The sequence below is a fragment of the Phalacrocorax carbo genome, chromosome 1, assembly GCF_963921805.1.
Source record: "Phalacrocorax carbo chromosome 1, bPhaCar2.1, whole genome shotgun sequence".
Lineage (NCBI taxonomy): Eukaryota > Metazoa > Chordata > Aves > Suliformes > Phalacrocoracidae > Phalacrocorax > Phalacrocorax carbo.
In genome coordinates this window covers 187,043,272-187,066,730 of record NC_087513.1, presented here as the reverse complement: position 1 = coordinate 187,066,730, position 23,459 = coordinate 187,043,272, and the positions used below count along the sequence as shown (strand labels likewise).

At 38.8% G+C, this 23,459-nt stretch overlaps 1 protein-coding gene across 2 annotated transcripts in view; it reads right to left on the bottom strand.

The window, feature by feature from the left end:
• RB1 (RB transcriptional corepressor 1) overlaps positions 1–23,459 on the bottom strand; it is a 75,387-nt gene that overhangs the window by 2,471 nt on the left and 49,457 nt on the right. For both annotated transcript variants that reach the window (XM_064440868.1, XM_064440869.1), the window contains 9 exons: positions 5,829–5,947; positions 5,252–5,397; positions 4,399–4,544; positions 3,726–3,830; positions 2,571–2,684; positions 2,313–2,479; positions 1,364–1,394; positions 893–1,035; positions 377–426 (listed from right to left, as the gene is read on the bottom strand). In XM_064440868.1, the coding sequence (XP_064296938.1) occupies positions 377–426; positions 893–1,035; positions 1,364–1,394; positions 2,313–2,479; positions 2,571–2,684; positions 3,726–3,830; positions 4,399–4,544; positions 5,252–5,397; positions 5,829–5,947 (1,021 nt within the window). The remainder of the gene's footprint in view (positions 1–376; positions 427–892; positions 1,036–1,363; positions 1,395–2,312; positions 2,480–2,570; positions 2,685–3,725; positions 3,831–4,398; positions 4,545–5,251; positions 5,398–5,828; positions 5,948–23,459) is intronic.

Genomic DNA, 23,459 nt, shown 5'->3' with positions numbered 1-23,459 from the left:
GCAATTACTACCGATTCCTACCTGCAAGCTCTCAGCTAAGGGTCTGTCACCGGAACAAATGGGAAAGCCTTGGCAAGCATTTAAATCCATTTCAAGAATTCTAGTGTTTAGGAAGAACAGGTCATGCTCATTTTCTTACTCCCATGTAATGTAGCATCCTCTGCGCCACTGTGTCATTTAATATCCTCAAAAAGGCTTTCGAGGATTTCCATTTTATAATCTGCATTTTCAAGATTAAATGCAGCAAGTACAAAAAATTAAGCAAGTTACCAAAATGACATCGATGTTGAGCAATGATTTATCTGAGTGGGCGTAAACTCTTTTATCCGAGGCACTTGCTGCCGTGCAGTTAATGAAAAAAAAAAAGAATACTCACTCATTTCTGCAAGCTTTTGTTGGAACTTGGACTCCTGGGGTAGGTGTTTGCTGCAGGCAGAAAGCATGTGATTACGTGGAAGTTAAAAAAAAAAAAAAAAAAAAAGTAACTTTTTATCCTCGTAACCAAACTTTAAATCAAGGCTACTTCATTTCAGTGCAATTGCCTTCTCTTACAAAGACGCAAACTCTTTTTCCCTCCACATTAAACTCAAGAGTTTGATTTCTCCTATGTCTAAAAAAGTTGGGCTTTGTTTTTTGAAAGACTGACCGAAGACGACAGCATGGTTTAGCACTCAGCCGTAACGCCAGGACGCTGGATGTACAGGCACCAAGTAAATCCTTGCCTCTGACATCAAAGCATCTAATTGAGAATATTATGCCACCATCTCTCCTTTAATATATTTACTAAAGTTCATGAATTAATGGAAGTTAGGATGTCAGGAAGAATTTAGGATGGAAGGCCCTGAGAACCAAACATACTAAGTTTACTGAAGAGCTGAGACCAATCTCTTACCTTCCATCTCCTTCATCTTGCCCTTCTATATCAAAGCGCAGCCTCTTCAGCGGCTTAGGAGCAGCGCTCACTTCTGCGCTGCGTTTTAGCTGGCAGTCGCTGTTGCACACCATCTGATTTATTTTTTGAAACTTTTCAGAAGTCTGAAATTACAAGAAAATAAGGAAAGGCTCGCCAATAAATCCTGAAACTACTCAAAATTTACAGATTACCCACTAAAAGCAAGAGAAGAAAATTAAGAGTTCTAAAACCCTGCAGTTTAAGAACTCTATCTTCTTCCAAAGCAGCTAAAATACAATGCAAAACATTTAAAAAGTGAAGTCTAGATATCTGAAAGCAGTTAACAGGACACCCCCGTAACCTTTGTCCATAAAACCCTATGCTAACTTACAGGCAGGTGTCAGCAGGCTACCCCATTCCTTCAACAGTTACATGCCTTCAAGACCAGACATCAAGAACAGTAAAACTCACCCCAAATGATTCACCAATTGACACCAAAATTCTGCCAAATGAAGAAGAGAAATGTTTAAGGTTAAGCTATACTTAACACTGATAGACGCATCCACTAATATGCACAGCTTAGCATAAGGCACGAACAAAGCCTCTTCCCCTCTCTCCACATGAACAGTGCAAACCCAGACTGCATTTCACTGTGCCGAGACCATTCACGTCTCCGTTCGGGCCTGTGAATGCTGACTTGCCAAATCAACCGTACCATACAGACAGAAAAGAAACTGTGGCTTGAAAGAATCAGAGGCCCCCCACAGTCTGTCCCTTATCAGCAGGAAGACACTTCAGCGCTGGGTACCCAGATAATCATCCTTTCATCGATGCCTTTAGATGTTTGCTAATCAAAACCATGCAGGACTTCAACCTAAAATATACAATAATATTTTAACTTTTGTACACCGTGGGCCAGGTGCTATGGGACTTGCTTGACCCTAGTTTGAAAAACCCACTAGTGACATGCATGTTTGCTGTCATCCTCGTCTGCCGAGAACCAGCGACCAACAGTGTGAAATGTTCTGCTCGGTTGACTAAGTACTCTGAACCATTTTGTTCCAAAAAAGTATTTTCTCTTTAAACAAGTGTACAAAGCTCATCTATGTGTTTCAGGAGTGTGATCCACAGTCAAAGCCAGTAACATTTAAACAGCTAGGTCAGAAAACCCCCCTTGGATGTGACTATTCTAAAAAAGAAAAAAAAAAAAACAAATTCCTTCAGGACACTGACTCAACTGAAACAGAGAAGAGCTCAAAGATTAATAAAGATTCCAAATAGAGGACACGAATTTTTAACCAGAAAAGATAAAGTAACCACAGATATTGACAAAGCAGACTGTTCGGTTTTCTAATTTGCTTCCACTAAAATCCTCAAAGTACCTTAGATTTAGTCAAAGAAACGCTTGTCAACAACCTACCTAGACCTTGGAGTCATCTTTGTGGGCGACTGAAACCCATCAGAGAATTTGTATGGGCTCTTCAAGGGTGAGATGTAGATGTTATTGCCAGCAGGGACGCGCCGAGGAGAGTTGGAGAACTGGTAAGGGCTGCGAGGAATGTGTGGGATAGGTGACAGAGTAGGAGGCTGTAAAGGTAATAAAGTAATCGTAAGGTTTTACTGTCTATATATGCCTATTCTATTAAATAATGAATACTGAACACAACTTGCAGCTTACCCTGTTGGAGGCATACTGCAAAATGTTCGTTTTCAGCTTCTGCATAAACACTAAGTTGTAGAAGACTATAATGGAGTCATACTGTTCTTCCCTGATAAGAACGCGCTTGAAAGTCTACACAGGGTGAGAAAATCATACACAGTGTGAAAAAAAGAAAAAGACAATATTACATCTGACACACTCATGAAGCCATTCAAAAAATCTGCGTAAGATACAAGCCAAGATGGCACGTGTATCGTATGCAAGCCATTGTAACTACTATTTAGAACTGTCTTAAATTGTTTCTTTTTTCCAAACTTGTACGAACATCACTAAAAGCACCTACTTAATTAATTGGCACAGCCCCTTAGTGCGAATGCAGTTCATTAGTACTTCACATCATTTTCCAAATTTAAGCTCCATTTACTTTCACACATACAATTGTCAAACAAGGCTTCGCAGCTGTACGTACCTCACAAGGCTTAAAAAAAAAATCCATTACTGACCTGATGTGGATAAAATAGTTCTTTAAGCTTGGAGACAGAAGTCTGGAGTTTAGCCAAGATGCACAAATACACTATGAGAAATTCTGCTACTAAAACAATGCCTGCAGTTCAATTAACTGTTTGTTGGATTTTCTATTGATTTAATTATCATTTTGTGCAAAGGTTTAAGTACAGCAGGGCCCTTACAGAGAAAGGAACTTCTTAGTGTCAGAATTAAGCCTGCAACTTTAATACATACATAGCTGTTTGATATGTAACCATACATACCTATTTGAGGTCTTATTTCTATTGAAAGCTTCTACAGAAAGTTATCTGCTTATCTCCCCTTAACGCTAAGTCGGGTAACTCTTAAAAGAACTTGGGTTGTCTTTGAAAGTCCTATTAGCACCAGACAAGAATCTTTCGTCCAGTCTCCAATAGAATCATAACCCATTATTAGTATCTTTAAGTAGAAAAGGTAGAATGAAGCTTGCTTTCTGAGTTACCAAACTAATTGTGTGAGATGTTTAAAGAGACATTTAGTATTAGAGCCAGTTTTCTCCTCCACAAAATGGAGATGCAGTGGAGCAGAAGTTTTCTTTGGTGTGTTCAAGTGTAGTTTGTTTTTTCTTGTTTGTTTAGACAGAGAGAAACATTTTTATGGAGTGACGACATTAAAGAATTTCCATACCTCTTGATTTGTGTTGGGAAGCTCCTTGTATGCTGAGACTATTATTTTAAATCTAAGATCTACATTCTTTACTTTGCAAATGCCATACATGGAGCACATCATGATCTGTTAAAGAAAAACAAGAGAAGACAAGAGGAAATGCAGCAAATTAATTCAGCTTCTTCGTTTCAAGATAAGAAATCAGTTGATGAGCTTTCTATTACTGATAGTGCTCTGTAAGCTAGAATGCAACCCAACTTCATATGAACTTCCAGAATATAGTCAACTACTGTTCCCTCTGTTTCTTTATGACAATCAACTAACTGGAGCTGAATGTATCTTCCTAAACGCATTTCAATTTTAGGGTAGGATAACAAAACATTTATCAGCCACACACGTTGTCTTTCCAAAGAAAATCAGTATTGTCTTATACAAGTTATTAGAAAATTTGGGGTATCTTCATTATTTTGAAAATAGCTGTAAATGGTATTTAAAGGTCCCAAAGTAAGCAACTGCCAGTACTTAAAAAAAAAACCCAAGGTGATAGACCTCACTCTAAATTAATTTCTCCTTTGAGTGATCAATAGAGAAACAAAAACTCAGATTACAGTTTCTAATGGCTAAAGAATGTATAATGAATATTTTGTGCAGGAGAGTCTTTTTAAACTTTTAAAAACTTTTCTGTTAATGTTACCTGGTCCAAGTGCCTGTCTCTCATAAGCTCATACTCATTTTGCAGCGTGTGCTGGAAGAGGGTCCAGATCAAGGGTTCCAGGTCAGGATGTTCGGAAAGAAGCCGAAAGAACAGGGTATGTAGTCGAAGATAGGCCAGTAGATACACTTGAGAAGGAGAAATGAAAATAAACTGAAATGGTAATAATAGGGGTACACAAAATAAAAGGAGCATGATGGAGATGGACAGCGCTTGAACATTCACCGTCTCCTGCTACAAGAACTATGAGCCATCAAATGAAGGTAGCAGAAGCCAGGTTCAAAATAAATGGAAAAAATTCTTCATACAACAGGTAGCGGACACATCGAAGTCCACACCAAACAATGCTGCACGCAAATGACTGTGTTGATTCAAAGAATATCTGAAGAAGCATTTGGAACACAAATCTAGTGAGAGTTACCAGGCGGACACATTGCAAAAGGCTCAGGGAAACCCCCGAGCTGGAGAGAGTCAAAGCTTGGGAAAGCATTCAGGAGAAGCACCATATACGCTTGCCCAATTCTTAAGCTTCCTGTGACATCTGCTCATAGTCGCTACTGGAAAAAGGATACAATGATAGAAGAACCCTCCATCTGAGCCCGTATGGCCATTCTCACAATCCGTAGGTAAGTTTTCAGTTCGAACTTGCAGTGGCTGGAGCACACGCATTAACTGCTGGCATCGCTTCAGCATTTCCTCCAACAGCAGCCGAGGGTTCACACGGTGTGTTCTACAGATTCTACTGTAATCTTTTAAGAAATCTTAAGCTCCAAATCCCCAAAATGATAAATAACAAGAGAGAACTGCAATTTCAGCACATACAGATGCAACAAACCTTTTTTGTAGAACAGAGAGAGGGAGGTAGATTTCTGTGGTTTCTGTGTTTGGGGGGTCACAGCTGGCTGAGCATCTGGAGTGGAAGTAGCACTTGGAGGAGGTCCAGATGCTTTCTTCTTGGGAGATCTCACAGGAGATAGATATCTGGAGATTCAACATATATTAAGCACTTCAACGTCACAGGACAGAGGAACAATTTTACATGAATACTACTTGCAGGAACTCTTCCCTCTTCCCCTCATTAGAAGAAATTAATTGCTACTGTAACCTGTTATTCCCATATCAGGAATTAAAAATTCCACTTATTGATTAAATACCTGATAAAGAAACTTATTTATCCCTAGACAAGTAAGAAAACTGTTTGCAATTACAAGTTTGATAGGGCTTGGGAAAAAAAAAGTCAGAATTTGTTTTAGCTAAATTTATATGTACAATAAGCAGCAGCAAATATAACAGTGCAATATAACCTGAGTACCAAGCCTAACAAGTAAGAAAACAGAATACAAGTGGATTTAAGTATTAAGGGCAATATTAACTTCACATTTTACTAGACCTCAGGCACACATGTTACTTACAGGTCTGCTGCGGTATGATTATGTTGGAGAGGCAGATTGAGAGTGGAAGTGGGCTCAGGCTGATCAGTTTGGCCTTCTCGTTCTTTTGACTGCTTGATAAGATCAAACAGAGGTGACCCCTAGAAAAACGACAGTAACATTACATTAAACTGAGAATAGACAACCACGCCTGACAGATTTGGTTCCTTCTTTAAAATCAACCCCCCAAAATATGATCCTGAATGGAAAATTAATGCTTTGAAATACTTCGAAACACTCATATTTTGCTAGATAAATTTTAACTACTTAACCGATAAATTTTAACTATTAAATATACCAAATGCTTTTCTGTTTCAATAGCAGTCCATTAGATATAGCCTAACTGCAGAGTTGAGACAGTTGTATTCTAGAGTCTCTTATTACTTCCTATTAAATAGCCATTCCTGAAAAGCAATACAAGCAAACACATAAATCACATTTTCAGAAAAAAACCAAACCAAAACAAAACCAAACCCATATCAGTGACTAAAAGTTACTGCTGTATCTAGTGTCAATCCATTTCTGCTACAACATCTACCCAACAGTGATAATATACACAATGCAATCATAACTCATCGAACTGCAGCGGGGACTATTCAGATCTCTACAGCCACCTCTGGCAAAAGTTATAGTCCCTCACATTTAGTCTCTGCCCTCATGCCCAAAACAAAAAACCATTTTGATTTCAGGTGAATTATCAGGACTTTAGGCAAGGCAGCTGGAATACGTCTGAACCTACTCGGAGCCTGAGGCAGGAGGTGATGCAGAGAGGATGTAAGTGGAACGGAGGAGGTTCTGGCTGAAGCAACATTAGTACTACTGCTGACATGAGCAATAAACAGCAGTCTTGCAGAAACAAAACCTGAGGCTTTTGCTGCTTGTGTGTCACACAGAGAGTAGAATTATGCTTAAACAGCAAGACTGCATGGGAAAATACTTTGGTACCATATTTATAATAAATTTTGAAAACACGGGGTTGCTGGCTTCTGGGTTTTTTTATATTCATTAAACAGGAGACTCATCCTTGAGCACAATGTTGCCTTCCAACTGTGTAGCATCAGAACTCCAGAAGCAACAGAAAAACTTCTGATTAGCAATTATCTGACTTCTCGGGGGGAAAGCAGTGTCCATAAGACTGGGAATGAAGTGGGCAAAACCAGATAGTCAGCATTTTCCTCCAAATGATCCCCCAAAAGACAGCAGTAAAATCATTCAGCTCAACACTTTGTACGTAATGCATGGTCTGATTGTCCACGGTCTGTTTGATCCTACAAAGACATGCTACCAGTGTTAAAATATGATGGCACAGATGACAAATCTGTAGCTACAATAAGTAACAGGAGCACCGCACACATGTAAAGCAAGCCACATCACCTGGCTAAGTCAATAAGAAGAGGCCTAGTAAAACTAGGCTAGATTTACCAAAATTAAAACTCGCATTAAGAGTTTCCTCATTTAGCCTTATTTCTAAAAAAAAGAGCACTTTTCTTCTGAAGTGCAGCAATTAGAAATCCAGAACCTTAAGATGAGAGTGACTTGAGATTTACAATTTTTCACATTGTGTAATATTTACATTATGATTTTGGCAATACTGGAGCTGTCTCAACCATAACAGAAAGATGTCAGTTAGTGACTCATAACCACATAGTTATTTCGCCATTTCTCAACCAGATCAGCTCTCGGGCTGCTTTGCATCATCTTTCCCTGGACTCAGGAGTGCACACTTCTCACTTGCTCCTTTCAGCACTGCCCTTACTGGAAATAGAGACATGACCTTCTCCATTTCTCATTCTTCTGGCCACTTGTGCTCTTCCTTTTTATTATTCCCATCAGCATTTCACTATGCCATGAAGAATCCAAGTTTCTTTCCCAGAGCAATCCCTAATTCATTGCTGAAATATTTATTGATACCTTGACTAAGAGTGAATCCTGCTTCATTAATTTCACATTTTAGCTATAAATGACTGAGAAACGATTGTTTTCAGTGAAGCATCAGTAGGAAGAAAAGGGATTGGTAAAGGGGAACGAGAGGTCAAGAAATAGAAGCAAAAGTTACTATTTTTGAAGCCAGTACTTGAGAAGAGCAGTTCGAGGCCCTCTCTCAACCCTGCTCCTATTTTCACTATGCAGAGTGTGATTCAATTAGATAAGGCATGGGGACACAGCAGCTTGCTACCTATGGAAGGGACCTGCCTACTTTTGCATTATTACCACTCCTCCTCTTCTACTTGCCAGCCCTGACAATCAGTCAACCTCTGCATAGGTCAATTCAATGCACTAAACCAGCAGAAAGTTAACAGAAAAAGCAAAACCGGATTTAAGCCAGCTCTGCAGAGAACCATAAGTAAAACCGGAACAGGCATTAGGAAAAGGCAGGGCAGCAACACTGCAAAGGCTGGGAGCAAAGCAGGAAAGAGCAGAAAATTGAGAGTACGATATGTCCCATATTAACTGACAACGACGTGTTCAATCAGCTGACTGGCATGCAAAGCTTTACCCTAGAGGAATTTATGAAACCTACTGCTGCTTTCCATCAGTTAGATGAACTGCAGTTGGCAAGAGAATATTCTTTGTGTAGAAACATCTTATTTCTTAAGAGGCCAAGTAGCAACATGCAACTAGCCTAATATATCTTTTTGGCTCCCACAAACACTAAATGGCACTGTGGTTAAAAATGTGTCCAGATAAATGGGGAGTCAAGATAAATGCAAGGTCCTGCACCTGGGGAAGAACAACCCCATGCACCAGTACAGGTTGGGGACTGACCTGCTGGAAAGCAGCTCTGTTGAGAAGGACCTGGGAGTCCTGGTGGGCAGCAAGGTGACCCTGAGCCAGCACTGTGCCCTTGTGGCCAAGGCCGCCTACAGTATCCTAGGGTGCATTAAAAGGAGTGTGGCCAGCAGGTTGAGAGAGGTTATCCTCCCCCTCTACTCTGCCCTAGTAAGACCACATTTGGAGCACTGTGTCCAGTTTTGGGCCCCCCAGTTTAAGAAGGACAGGGAACTGCTTGAGCAAGTCCAGCAGAGAGCTACCAAGATGATCAGGGGACTGGAACATCTCCCTTATGAGGAAAGGCTGAGACACCTGGGTTTGTTCAGCCTGGAAAAGAGAAGACTGAGGGGGGATTTCATAAATACCGATAAATATCCAAAGGGTGGGTGTCAGGAGGATGGGACCAGGCTATTTTCAACAGTGCCCAATGACAGGACAAGGGGCAATGGGCACAAGTTGGAACACAGGAAGTTCCACCTCAATATGAAGAAAAACTTCTTTCCTGTGAGGGTGCCAGAGCAGTGGAACAGGCTGCCCAGGGAGGTTGTGGAGTCTCCTTCTCTGGCAATATTCAAAACCTGCCTGGATGCATCCCTGTGCCCCCTGCTCTGGGTGTGCCTGCTCAATCAGGGGGGTTGGACAAGATGATCTCCAGAGGTCCCTTCCAACCCCTGCCATTCTGTGATTCTTTTGTCACCCAGCTGGTCCCCAGCAGCATCAGCAATGGAGGTATGTGAAAAAGCACTGACTCAGCACATGCCCTTGGGCAAAGCACGGTGGGGTTGCCTACCCTGACTGCAAAAACTTTTGTCAGCGCTGCAGTTCCACAAGCAGGAAAAGGTTATTTAGTTTTCAGACCTGGTGAAATTTAAGGTGGGCGTTCTGCCAATCACAACTTCCACCTTACAGCTGACAGGGCTTTAGATGAAGCCTTCTGCGCTCTTTCTCCAGGGACCCCTACCACTCTTGCTGGTAGCCTTCCAAATGCACAGCCATGTAAGTTGGAGAACAGAAGTAGGTGCTACACTGATGAGACTGGTGCCTCACACAAAAACCAACCAAACAAACAAGAAAAAAAACACCCCAGAGAATGCCATAATGTAGAAACATGCAGAAGCAAGTTTTCTGAAATGCACCTACACCCACCCTGCAAAACTCATGGGTTTAATTACAACCTTACCTCCTTTCTTTATATGAAACACAAAACAGACTTCTATTTAGCAAATCTAAAATGCATTCTGCAGCTTGCAGGGAGTTTTCAAGCTTATCAGGGCAAACTCTGTTCAGCTTCAGTCCCGCTACTTGGTATTCAACAATCTACCTCTCACTCGAACGAGCGAAATATAATGTCATTAACCAGCCAATCACCAGTCCTCTAAGTAGTAGTCACAAAAGAACTTTAACCCCTGGGTCCAGCTTTATCGAACAGGAATGTTTATCAGTAACGTGTTTCTAAAGTGGCATTATTCACACTATCTTTTGCAAATTTTATATTGCTTTTTTAAAGCTTTTAAGCAGCATTTCAGGTCAACAGGTCAACTCCAATGCATTCCTTTCATATGAAAGGAGTTTTGCACAGCTTTTCCTTTAATTTAATGCTCAGTAAGTGATTAATGTTACTAGATGAAGCCACGGAATAAATTTTACTAATTAAGTGAAATGCTGCTTTTCCTTTGAAACTTCCCTGCAATGGCTAGAGAAGCCCCATTCTATTAGTGTGAAAAGGGAGAAAGCAGTTAAGACCTAAAATTTCTCAGGATCAAACAGCCACTGGCATCAGAATGAAGAAGACGACTGCAATTTGACTCAGTCCCTCTCACACTACCCAGTGCTAACTATACCTCTGCAACACTAAACTCTGTGAATTAAGCGGGACTTTGTTGAGTGAGCCTCTGCGGGATGCTTCCCTGCACCAACACCTGCATCGCAGGCGCCTGCGGTGATTTTTTCCCCCAATCTGAGAGCTCCTTTTATGGACAAAAGAGGCAGAATTTCTTGTTGGCTAATCTTTGTTTGGCTACAGTAAAACTACAGGACACACAGGTGCTTCCCCGCTTCCTGATCTCTACATCAGCTCTTCCCCAACAACGTGTTTAACTGGACTTCGGTTTCCTTGAAAAGATTAAACAAAAGAGCTAAATCCTTAAATACAGACAACAGCTACCCTGGGGTTTGGGTGTAGCCCACTGACTACAGAGGAAGTCCCTGAGCAGCTTTACTCTCAGCCGCGCTACTCAGCAATTTGCAGTATTTTAAAACTGCTTTTGTCTTTGCTTTCTATTGCTTTACTGTTTTCATCATTCCTCAATCACCATTTATCAGGAAATCATAATTTCCTAATCAATTACCAGGTTTTAGTTATTTGTCCACAATAACTGTTAATGCAGTGTTTACTACTAAACAATATATATCTCTCCATGCCAAGCTCCCTTGCAGTTATCTTTTTGTTGCTTTGGGTTTTGGTTGCTTTTTTTTTTTTTTGGTTCTTCATTTATAATCAACACCACCTCAGATTATTGAATCAGTCAACACAATACATAACATTAAGAAATGTTCTTCATAATATGCTAAAAGGTGGCTGTGATTTTGCAAGGCAAAACAAAACAAATGTAGAACTGACAGCTTTGGAATGGAAGTGCAAGGACTGGATTGGCACGAGCTATTTCCACTTCTCTTTCCCATGACAGACCTGCACACTCAGATTGTTGGCTTTTGTTTGCAATTGTATTTTTAGAAGCGTCACGTGAAAATCAGTATTCAGATTTCTGAAATAATTTAGGCCTGCCAAAACAAAATATATTTCACAGTCTAAATTTAAATAGTATTTAAAATGAAAACACAGTAAGATAAAGGACCGTGTTTTAAGTTCAAACATGAGTTGTGTTATATAAATAATGATCCTATTAGGGCTCGTTCTTACAAAATGTGTAAAGAAAAACATTAGCAACTGCAGTGTTAACAGTTTAATTCAGGTAAGAATACTGTCAGATCTGCTTTTAACTCCTTAGAGCAAATATATGTTTAATACCAATCCTATTCCTACCTTACTGATCTCCAGCATTTAAAATCAAATAATATTATCATCAAGCTTTGTGAGGATCTCCTTTTATCTAAATGCATAGTATGCACAGGGGGAAAAAGGCATAAAAGAAAGAGTGACTGTTAGTTAGTTCTCGTCATTGGAGAACAATATATTGACAGGTTTTTCACACAAGAGACTTAGACACTCACTACAGAGGAATTGACAAGGACATACTGGTACACATCCAAATCATAAAAACTCTGATTATCTGAAGTCCTCGACACAAAGCACATGAGCAGCTGACCTGGAAGCAGGTATCCTAGCCTCAAGCCTGTTAGGAGTTTTCAAGTTCAGTTCTCTCACGTTCCAGTTTCTTATAAAATATCTATTGCACCAAAAAAAAGAATAACTGCTCTCTGCTCTGGCAAATAGGACCCATTGTGGAAATGTGGAGCCAGTTTAGGTGGTCTCTAGTGTATACACATACTAATATGAAATCAAGCATCTATAATGGGAGAATGGAGATTTCCTATTAAAAGGTATTTGAAGGCCTAGTAGAAAAGGAGTTCAAATCTCTTCAGTCACAGAAAGATAGGCAGGTCACCACAGCATGTATATGCATCTTAAACTTGCGTGGCTCTAAATAATGCTGCAAATCCATTCTCTTTGCAGTTCTGTAACAACCTAGGCTTCCTCAAAAGCCTCTGGAGAGACCTGGCAAATCTTGGTAGGATTCAGAAATTATTTCAGAACAATCAATACCACAGTTTTCAACCCCTCCACAACCAAAGTTGCTCTTCACCAGCGGGTTTTGTATTAACCAATTATCTATGTTTTACAGAGCCTCTCAGTAAAGGTCCATGGGGCCACCTCACTGCAGGATACAAGAACATCATCAAAATATGCTTCTTAGAAATGGAGAAGGATGCATGTGAAAACAGCCATCAAACTTCCGAGAGGTCCACCACATGTCTTCCCCAGAATTTATGGGAAGTGTGGAGACAGATTAAAAGAAACAAAACAAAAAACAAACAAACAAAAACAAAAAAACACCAACCAACTCAAGACGCGTATCACAGCAACACAAACAGTCAACAGGCACAATGAGATATTTGGAGTGATAGCTGCTTTTAAAAAGAGCAGCAAATTCAAGCTAAATTAAAAAGTGAAACAAATTTAAAGATAACCCAGGGATTCCAGTAACTTCAATTTTTTTTCTGCAGTGTTTAAATTCCAGCCATAAAGATTAAAGACTTCCTGTGTTAAGATAGTGACTAATACTATTGGTATATTAAAAAATATTAAACAGGTTGATGATAACGCTTTGCAAATAGGGAAACTACTGACACTGCTATTGCTTTGTAGCTCTGCAAACCAATCGCCAGTTGACTACTAAAGACTCCTGCTCCTATTTGCCAGACCTGTGAGCCTAACTTTTTAAAAATCACTTTGAAAGGAGTTTTGAAAGACAGTCTATGAGCAGAACTACATTTTTATTCAACTATTTTGTTTAAACGACTCAGGATGACCCTGGGAAGACTGCTGCTACGCAGCTTGCAGTAGGCTCTTTCTGCTGAAGACCCACACAACTCACAGCACTTTTTATAAAGAAAAAGAATGGCTCGCTGAGTAACTAAGGAGTTAATATTCAGCACATTAAAGCCTTAACTACACAGATACTCTAAGTCGGTACAAGCCAGTATTCCAACAAAAGACAGTCCCAAACTTCTCCCTCCCTCCTCCCCATCATCACCAAAATGCCTCTTGTGTCAGCAGAGTTAGAGATCTGGTCCAGGGAACTGAGGTGGTGTTGTCATTGGTTTTATTTAGTTGAAGGGGTTTTTCATTGTATTATGTAAACACATTTGGCAGGGGAGGCCTTAATTCTACATTCAGGGCAACTCCCCTATGCAGTTCATCTTATAGCAATGCAAGTGTTTGCACTCTGTCAAATCAAGAGACAGAAATGAGCAGCTGGAGGATGACATGAGACACCATCTTTCAGTGGCAGTACCAGGGCAGAGAGAGGGAAGTCAGTCATGCCTCACAAATTCCCAGGTTTCTCCGCTAAAGTGGTCAACACATCTTTGAATGGGGTCATCCTGCAGAAGATCTCCAGATCAGAGGCTCCTGACAGGCTTCTTTAGGTAAGGCTCTTCAGATAAAGAAAGTGCTGCCATAGGGCAGATGGGAATGCAGTTACGGGTTAAACGAGAGATATTGAAAGTATGAAAAAAATGGCCAATTTTCACAGTGGACAGAGGTTATCAGTGAAGTCTCATGCTTTCTACTGGGATTACTGCTGTTCAACATTCACAAATGACAGGGAAATGTGGCAGAGGCAGGTTAGAGAAGGCTGCTAGAAGCACAAAATTATTCTGTTTTAGGAAAAAAAAACTCACTGAAAAAAAATCTCATGACTTCCAATGACTGGATGATAAAATAGCTGTAAAAGTCAGTGATGATAAAAGCAAACATAATGATCAGAAGAAAATGACCTTAACTTTACATTTTTTAAAAAAAGGTTCTAACGTTACCATTATTTTTAAAAAAAAATTTAGTGTCATTCTGAAAGCACCAACTCAAAGCTCAAAAGTCAAAGTTTAAAGAATTATTAGCAAAATAACAGAACAGAGTTATCATTATGCCAGTAGAGTAGCCCATGGATTATCAGAGTCACCAAATTACCAGGCAACAGGACTGAAAGCAAAAACCAACTACTTCATTGTACAGCTCAACTGTGGAAGTAACTGCTACAAAACGTGAATGTGGAAAATCCACTTTGCTTCAAAAGACAACTGCACACCAGATCCACAAAGCACTTCAGAATACAATAATCCTTACAATGGGGTTTTTGCAGAACATTATCCAAGCAAATAGCATTGTAGGCTTGTCCTCCACATGTTTTTTTTCCCCAAAGCAATTGCTATGAGGCTCTTCCAGGTAGATCTGTGGTCTGCACCAGCAGTGGTGCTACAGAAACAATTTATCTGAAGTGATTAGCATATTTATTACCTAGCTCCCTGGTGTAACCAGGCTTCAAAATCACTAATTGTTGGACAAACCCTACTTCAAGATTTTTACGTGAAAGCCAAAGGTCTCAAAGACAAACTCCACTGATACCAGTTTTACCCCCTCTCCACACAAGAAATCATGTACAATACATAAACTAAAACCCACTCGACGTGAACCATTTGACTGTCAGAAATTATATCAGCCAGCAACAAAATACCCTGCCAAAAATCCTGAGGCTGAGAACTGTATCGACCTTAAACTGTGAAAACACTACGGAGTATTAAGACTTTCAGTACAGGAAGTAGAGAAGAGATGCTTTAAAGGACCATTACATTAACTAACATCACACAGTATTAAAAGCAACACTTCTATAGTTATTTCCATATATTAAAAGGCAAAGGAGCAACACAGCACTCAAGCACTTTTTTCAAAAGAACTTTTGGGTCACAAAATGCCAATCTCAGTAAAAAGAATTTATTTACATAATTACTATAACAACCAATCAAACATTGTCACAGTACCACATCACTCTTCCTAGGAGTTTCATTTTTAATTGATTTACACAAATCAAGTTCCCAGAACAACAATTCAGAGCAGTTCCAGGAATTATTTTTCCAACTACAAGTGGAGACATGACAACGACACACCACTTTGAGATTTTTCTGTTAAAGCCAGTAATTCAGTTTCAAGTCTCATGTTGTTTCTGGTTTCTCATAAACTGGACAGATTTAGGTACAATGTACCACCAACAATTCCCTTAATCCAGCTAAAAGTGGTAAATGTGCCAGCAGACTCTGTAGACAGCAGTTTCTCAAAGAGCAGGACAGTATCTCTTACCAACAGAACCAAGGAGTCAATGAATTATTAATTGAACAAAAAAGAGTACAACAGGTAATGCGCAGAGGATGTGGATGAGCACGTACAGAAAGACCAACTCTCTAGAAAAAGTAACATTAGCTAGGGGATGGTATCTGTCCTGAAACCGTTAAGAGCAGGCTGCTTTATGATATTGAAACGCAAAAAGACTGTACCTTACAATGTGTTTCATATAATCTAAAAGAGAAAAACAGGACAAAGAAATTGGAGTTCCAAAGACAATATGCCATGTTTCATAACAAAATTTAGAAACACGAGCACAAAAACTGTTTTATGCAATGGATTTATCAACTACTTTCAGAAAATATTTCAATCCGGAGAAAACTACACATGGCAAAGAGAAGAATAAACACCCCTAAAGTTGTAACAAAACTATCAGTGTAACAACATTTTGAGCATAAACCCATCCATTTGAGATCAAAACTTTTGATCTTAATTTGAGCCAATGCTTCTGTGACTACCATTACAGATTATCTCAAGCTCAGTTACGTCGGTCTATACCCAGTATTTGCTCAAGGCAGTCAAAACCTGGCAGTCATTGTGTTGTGCTCAGCTTTCAGAGCAGAAGCATATGCAGAGCTTCTGAGTGCTCAGTTGACACAATTTTACAGGATGTCTCCAATTAAACATTTCTGCCTCACAAACAGTTGCTTAAAAATCAGACAAAATACAGTATAATAGAAGTAAGGAGTAGTGCACTGGAAGTCAGATTAACAAGAGAAAAGTAAATAAGTCTCGGGCTATTATTTTGTCTTCATAAAAAATACATTTTTCCCAAACTGAAAATAAATAACTGAATTTTGACAGTGTGATACAGAACAGTATAAAAATCACTCAAAACACCCCAAACTTTTCAATAACTTGTCTGAACATATCTGAAGTAAAAACTTGGAAGGCACCAGTATCTATATTTTTTGGTGTTACACCCATTTGATAATTACTTTTTAGTAATTTTACAAATTTAGTATTTTAATATTTACTAAGTATTTTCCTACTGTTTTCTCTCAAAGATTTGCAGCTAGTTCTGAGGCCAATATTACAGGGCATTCTACTAAAAAAAGTGGTGATCTCCCTATCACCCTGGCTTTTTTTTCTGGTTATCGCTTCCCTGCCCCCACCCCCACCCCGATTTCACTCCTCCCTAAACACAAACTGTAGATTTGCATAGTCATACCAGAAACAATTCTAAACAGCATTAGCTTTTCATAGATCTCAAGTACAGCAAAACAGCAGACACAAGCCTTACACGTAAGGGTCCCTGTTTAAGAAAAGCTAGTACAAGACACCTCAACCCAGATGCAACAATCCATCAGTAGGAGTTCTAAGTAGACTTCTCTTTTTTTTTTTTTAACTTAAGTATCTAATAAGTTCCTCATTTGTCATTCAGTGGGCATTTTTGATAGCTATTCTGAAGCACATACATCAATGAGTAAGCCATAGCAAAAACCAGACATGTTTTACCATTCACTTCCACTGAAATAAGAATCTGCAAATTAAGGCATTTCTGTAGTTAGACCCACAAATTGCGATCTCAAAGAAACTGAATTTATATTTATATCTCTGCTACCTGACTCTATTCATCTTGTTTCAACTGCAGGCAACATGAGCTACTTGTAGCATATTTGTCTGCGATTTTCTAACTCTCTAGATTTGTTGGTATGAGTCTTTAGACTGTAACATGACAAACCATCCAACACACTGAAGTCAGTAAGAAAATTTACAGCATCTTCAATGGAGTCCATATTGGATATTTGCCTTACAAAGCTGTCATCCTGCATCATTGCTATTCATCTCAAAGGGAAGCATAACTATACACATTATGTTGTTACTACTACTCATTTTTATCCTTCTTCGTGGAAAAATTAATCAGGCTTACATAGCTCTTTTTTAATATGTTATAAATATCACTATTTCAAACCACTTACATGAAGAGGAATTATAGGGTGGTAGACTAGAAGTGTAGATCTCACTCGAGCTTTGCAGAGGCTTTTCAACTTCACATGGTTTAACCGATACTAAGTTAATGTCTCACCAAAAGTCAATACAATAAAGATTTGAAAGCCTCACAATGGCTTTAAACCAGTTTAAGTGCACTGGCACTTCCCTAAGTTACACATCTGCACTTTCTGCTCTGTCCCTTGCTTTAGTGTTAGCACAGCTGTGACTGTGGAAATTATGTATTTGTTAGGATTAGTTTTAAACCAAATAGTTCACCTCATTTAGCTGAGTGCATACATGCACACAGCACAAGGGAAGAAGCAGAGAGGCAGTCCTGAACGGACAGCAGTAGGATTACTTCGAGTTGGAACTTTGTGCTCTTTCCTAAATAATGGGTATCTGCTATTATCCCCTGCCTCAAATCAACCAACATTTCCTTTTTCTCTTTCAAAGATGATGTAAGTGATAACTACTGGAACATAAAGCTAATGACTTTCAATACTACTGCTTCTGCTTCAGATCTGAAGGATTTGCACAGCCAAAGGTTAACTTTTTCCACCCATATCACTATTGTGGATAGCCCTATTGTACAGACGGCTCACTGGAAACTGCAAGGGAAAGCTTCTGTTCTCAAATGTAGTGCCTTTTATGAGGCTAAACGCCTTGTTTCACAGGACTCACTCTCTTACAGCAAAGGATGAGAAATCCCTCATAACGAGAGTACTTGCTCAGAGCGTGAGGTGTGGGTTCCAGCCTCCCTTCTCTTGCCAAGGTCAAACTAATGTCTCCGAGACAAATGCCTTGCCCTTTCCAGGAAGATTATTAACACAGATTCAAAGTGAAAAAGGTTCATTTGTGAGAAATGTTCTTTCAACCAACCTTCAGATCTCTGTAGAAACTTAGCTGATGGAAAAGTGGCTTGTCCTTTCCTAATGTACACTGTGTCTTTTGCATTTGAAAGTCTCACTCCATTCCTTCCAAGATTTGAGCAGAAAATTTTAAAATATCACGCGAGAAGCATGTCCTTTGTCCCTCCTCCAAAGTTTTGACATTTCCTTTCTTACCTTCTAGGTATTAGCTGATTGCCTCACTGAAATTACAACTGCTAAATGTGGTCAACAATGTAATAAAAAAGTTCATGATGTACTGAATTAGTTTCAAAAAACTTCAGGTTATGGGTTGGAAGGAAAAAGCAGTTGTGAGGGGAAGTCAGCTAAAGTACTTGTAATTGCTGTTTACCAGTACTAATGATATGATAAATAATAATTTAGGTAATCTTACGATGCGGAATTTAAAGAGGTTATTTGCTGACTTAAACATTTAGAAAGTAATAGTTCTTAACATTAATCTAGTCCAAGTTCTGCGTTTTGGCAGCAGTTCTCCCCTGATAAGCTTTTTCGTGTCAGTATTTACCTATACTAATTAGCTTACCAGCTTGAACAACTTTTAGGAAACTTGTTTTATTTCCTAACTTCCTGCATTCCCGTTTTGTGAAGGAAACCAAATTACTACCACAGATTTGGTTTTTTTTTTAAACTACATGAATTCACATAATTCTTATTGAATTACTATGGTAAATTCTTTCAATCGCTTCATAATGTTATCCTTTATAAAAATGAGAATAGGAATGTGACTGCTGGCTTTGTGCTGTCTCTGACAAGTAGACATTAAAATCCTCTTGTACAAAGTCGGGGGCCCTCATTCAGCCAAAACTGCAAGAGGCTGCAAGCACTTGATGGAGTGGTTGCAAGTCGTTTGACGTAAAAGTGAACTACGTGCTCAAGAACTACATGGATAAACACCAGTAATCCTGACATGGGACCAGCCTACCTCAGTCCTGGCCAGAGAATACACATTGGGCAAAACCTTAAACTAAAGGTATGAAAATAAAAATTACCTTAGAACTAAACAATTACAAATGTCTTTCTACAAGTTGTTCCCCTAACCCATTTCATCCCGTATGTTTGGAATAGCTTCCAATTCGTGAATCAAATTCATTAAGCTTCTTCCATTTCCTTCCTATCATTCCTAGCATTTGCTTGCTACAGCAGCTGATTTTTTTTTTTTCATAAAACAGTCATGTTTTGCCCTTGCAAAGTATTTTGAATAAGAACTTTTAGTCATGGAACATTTGGAAAATTTCTACCAACTTCTTCAATTAAACTTTGAATTTGTAATCCTATGATTTAGAAAGTATAAGCTTGAATAGAGCCAGAATTTGCCAGCGTTATAGAAAGCCATCTGACTTATTCCCTGCATATAAGGTGGAGAGAAATTTCAAATACTAACATTATTTCAATCATGTTTGCAGAGTGACTGAAAACACATATATTTTTCTAAAGCTCTAAAAAATGCAAATGAGAGTACAGGAACTCAGGTATTTTGTTCTAATGAAGGCATCTCTCTTCCTACCTGATATTTTAGAAATTCCTTTCATCCTATTCCTATCCATTAAAAACCATGCTGCTAAGATTTTTTACTAATCCTTTTTCCATTTTCCTTCCCTCTGAACAATGTCAATGTCCATTTTTGAAGTTTTTAAACTTTATGATCTTTTACTCTGCTTTTTAGCCCATCCCTTTTGATCTAGATTTGAATCCATAGATTAAAGCTCAAAAAGATTCCATGTCACCTAACCACTACCAGCCTACTGTAAAATCAACTAGACTTACTTATACGTCAATCATCTCATGTATAACATACACTTCTAATGCACGATGCCATGCTGCCTCTCCTCCAGGGTATACACTACAGTATACCTAAAGAAGTTTTCCTGAATTAATATATAAAGTGCAACTCTGAACATCACCTCAGGATGTATCTGGATACTTGCTACAAACTGCCAGCTCTCCACGTCACCGTCCCTAACAAATACTGTACAATGTCTACTACACATACATAAATATATAGGGCCTCTGAGAAACACTGTACTACATAGCAGCAGATCCATTTTCGATCATCTTTCAAAAGTCTCCTATCTTGCCAAGTGGGCTCATTAAATTACTCCAAAGATGCAATGGAAATTGTGATTTTGTTCTTTGTGCAAAGTAATTTCTCTCTTAAACTGAGACTACATAAAAGGTCATAGGCTTAAATCAGAAACCCCTAACACACATACACGCACACTGTTCATAACTACAGAAAATGAAGAATTTAAAGGTGAGGCTGCAGGGAGGGGTAAGTAGGTGTGGCATTTCTTACCTGCTCTTGCTGCGTATATTAGAGTGAGTTGGGGGCCACCATTTTAAATGCATCATTTAACAGATGGACATGTGGATAATATCCAATTATTGCTTGCTTCCTCTGGATATCTTTATAATTGTGTTCCCAGAAAAATTTCCTTTACACATCAGAACGCTTGAGAATGTAAGCAAAAGCTGCTGCTGGGACTTTCCACGAGTTACACAAAAAAATGCAACTCAAGAACCTTCATGCAAGTATTTATCAGTCATCTGTTAGTGGCCTACAACACTGCTGTAACCGCTTGTGTATTCACAATGCAAACAACCAATCTGCATATTCCATGATACTGTTTGCATAACTCCAGGTAAGCCAGATGTGTCCATTAGCATTAACTGGACCTTTGACATAACAAAGCTGCTTTTATGATTAGACACTGCACATTTCTATTAGTGCTATCACAAAAATTACTAATAAATTTGCAATATTGTGCTTTAAAATATTAAACCCATATTTTCAATCTCTGTCTCAACTACTGTGGTCAACAAACCAAATAATGCCAAGAACAAGCTCTAAAATGTAAGCAGAGGGCTCATATGATGTTTTCTGAAATGAAACATTCTAAAAATATCTTCAGAACTTGTACGATAAACTTCAGGACACAGTTCTGCACTTTTCTCCATCACTGTGCACAGGAAGTCTTTTCCAAAACCCTGCTCCAATAAATTTCTATGCAAAATCAGAATGAAACAATGTCAAATTAGTAGCATTTTTAAAGATTCTCCCATTTTCTCATTCTCTTAAGAAGTTCCCCCATAAGTTAGAGGATTTAGAGAGCCTCAAGTAGACTTTTTAGTATTCTGAAGGATTATATTATTATGCTCAGGGTTATTGTGACTACTGAACACAGTCCCAACAGCAGCACTTTAGATCCAAAATTCTACTTCAAGGGAGAGGGTTCCAGCTAGGAAAGCAACAGAATATACTCATTTGCCTCCTAGTTGCTTAAAAATTATTAATCAACACACGTTCATTTTCCTTTCTGCCTATATCAGCTTTTATGTAGTATTCCTTAAGTAAAAACATGTTCTCTGTAGTCCACTTCTCTTTAAAATATACTAGGTATTCAAGGACAGTATAGGAAATAGCAAGGAAGGGACTTCATATAAGTAACTGAAGTGGGTCAAAGAAACTGCTTATTCGTGCATGGACATACGACAACTACTGTGAACTAGAATTTGACTAAAAGTGGCATTTCTTAAAGTATGATTGTCATATTTATTGCACATATTTTTAGGGTCAAAGAACCAAAGCAATATGTTGTTCTCAAGTTATTTAGAAAGACTGCAACAACAAAATATCTTTGCTATGCATATATTTGGGTTTAAAAAGCCCTCCTCTCTGTGAATCCAAGAGTATAGGGGAAAAAAAGGACTCTAGCAGACGGAAATTTTCCAAAAAGACAGAAATTGTTTCTTCTTTCTGCAAGCAGGAAAGGAGCAGTTGTGTTTCCTATAAAGGAAATCGAAACAAATCTAAAGACAAAAGAGAAGCATTTAAAATGCACAGGAATGAAGAACCTCTTTTTATTCTGAGCTTCCTTTTCCCTTTTTAAGCAATTACACACATAGATAAATTTTTTTAACTTAGAGAACCTAATAGACTCACAGCCCAAATACTTTAGCTTCTCTTGCCTTTTTTTTTTAATTTTATATTTGAGAGATTTTTGGCAGCTATGTATTACAAGATAGCTAGTAAAACAAAACTAATCAGGGAAACTGGTTCTAGAAGGTTGGTCAAACTTTCCATGGGAAATATTTAGAGTTTTCTTTTAACTTTTACTTGTAATTTGCATGTGTAGTTTCATTTGCATTAAGCTAACAAGTTTCCTGATACGGAGGAGCCTTTAACAAACTATGCAACAATCAAACAGGGTTAGTCTGGCTAGATAAAAATAGTCTTTTCACCATAAGTCTTATAAAAGCTCATTTAAAGACTTGCCTACTACACTGGAAAATTTTTAAGGGGGGGGAAAAAGGGAATTTTCAGTGTGCTAACTACTTCACACTCTTTCTGCAGGTGGATGCCATCATTGCATTTTAAGAAGGCAGTAAGCCACTTACCAGAAGCAGACACACCTCAGACACTTAGGAGTCTCTGAGCAGGCAGCTCCTGAAAAGTAGCTGAGACAGTTGAAGTTTCCAGCCCTGCTTTCTCTGTACCTACCTCCCCATAGACTTATGGAGTTGAATCAAGTCAATTCTCCTAACAGTTCCTTTTGCTTGGCAGGAGTCTAATTTAAAAATACAAAATTTTAAACTTCCTACATTTTTATTGCATTTGCTAGCCACTTTAATTATGTCAGTATCATCTCTTATAAAGGGTTCTCCATCCAAGGACTTCAAATTATATTTAACAATTAAGATGGCCTCGCATCCCAGTGAGGAAGTGAACGAGCTCGTACATGGAGGGAAGCTAAAGCACAACATCATAGAAAACTTTGCCAGGACTGGAACAGAAAATCTGTGGCACAGCCAGAAACAAAATTCCAGGCTCCCAGCTGTATGTCGCAACCATAATGAATTCATTCCTGTACACAGACATGCTAAAAGAGAAACTCCAGCAAACAGACTAAAAATGCTAAAACCCATGAAAATGTTTGGATAAATAGTAACACTTAGGGCAGAGAAAATAGTGTCCTGCCAGGGTTGGTCTTCACTGCAACAGATAATGCGTTCTTTTGCATAAGCTTGCTTAACAAGTGAGAACAAACGGCTGTACCATCAATCAGTTATGCCTCTAAAAGGAGC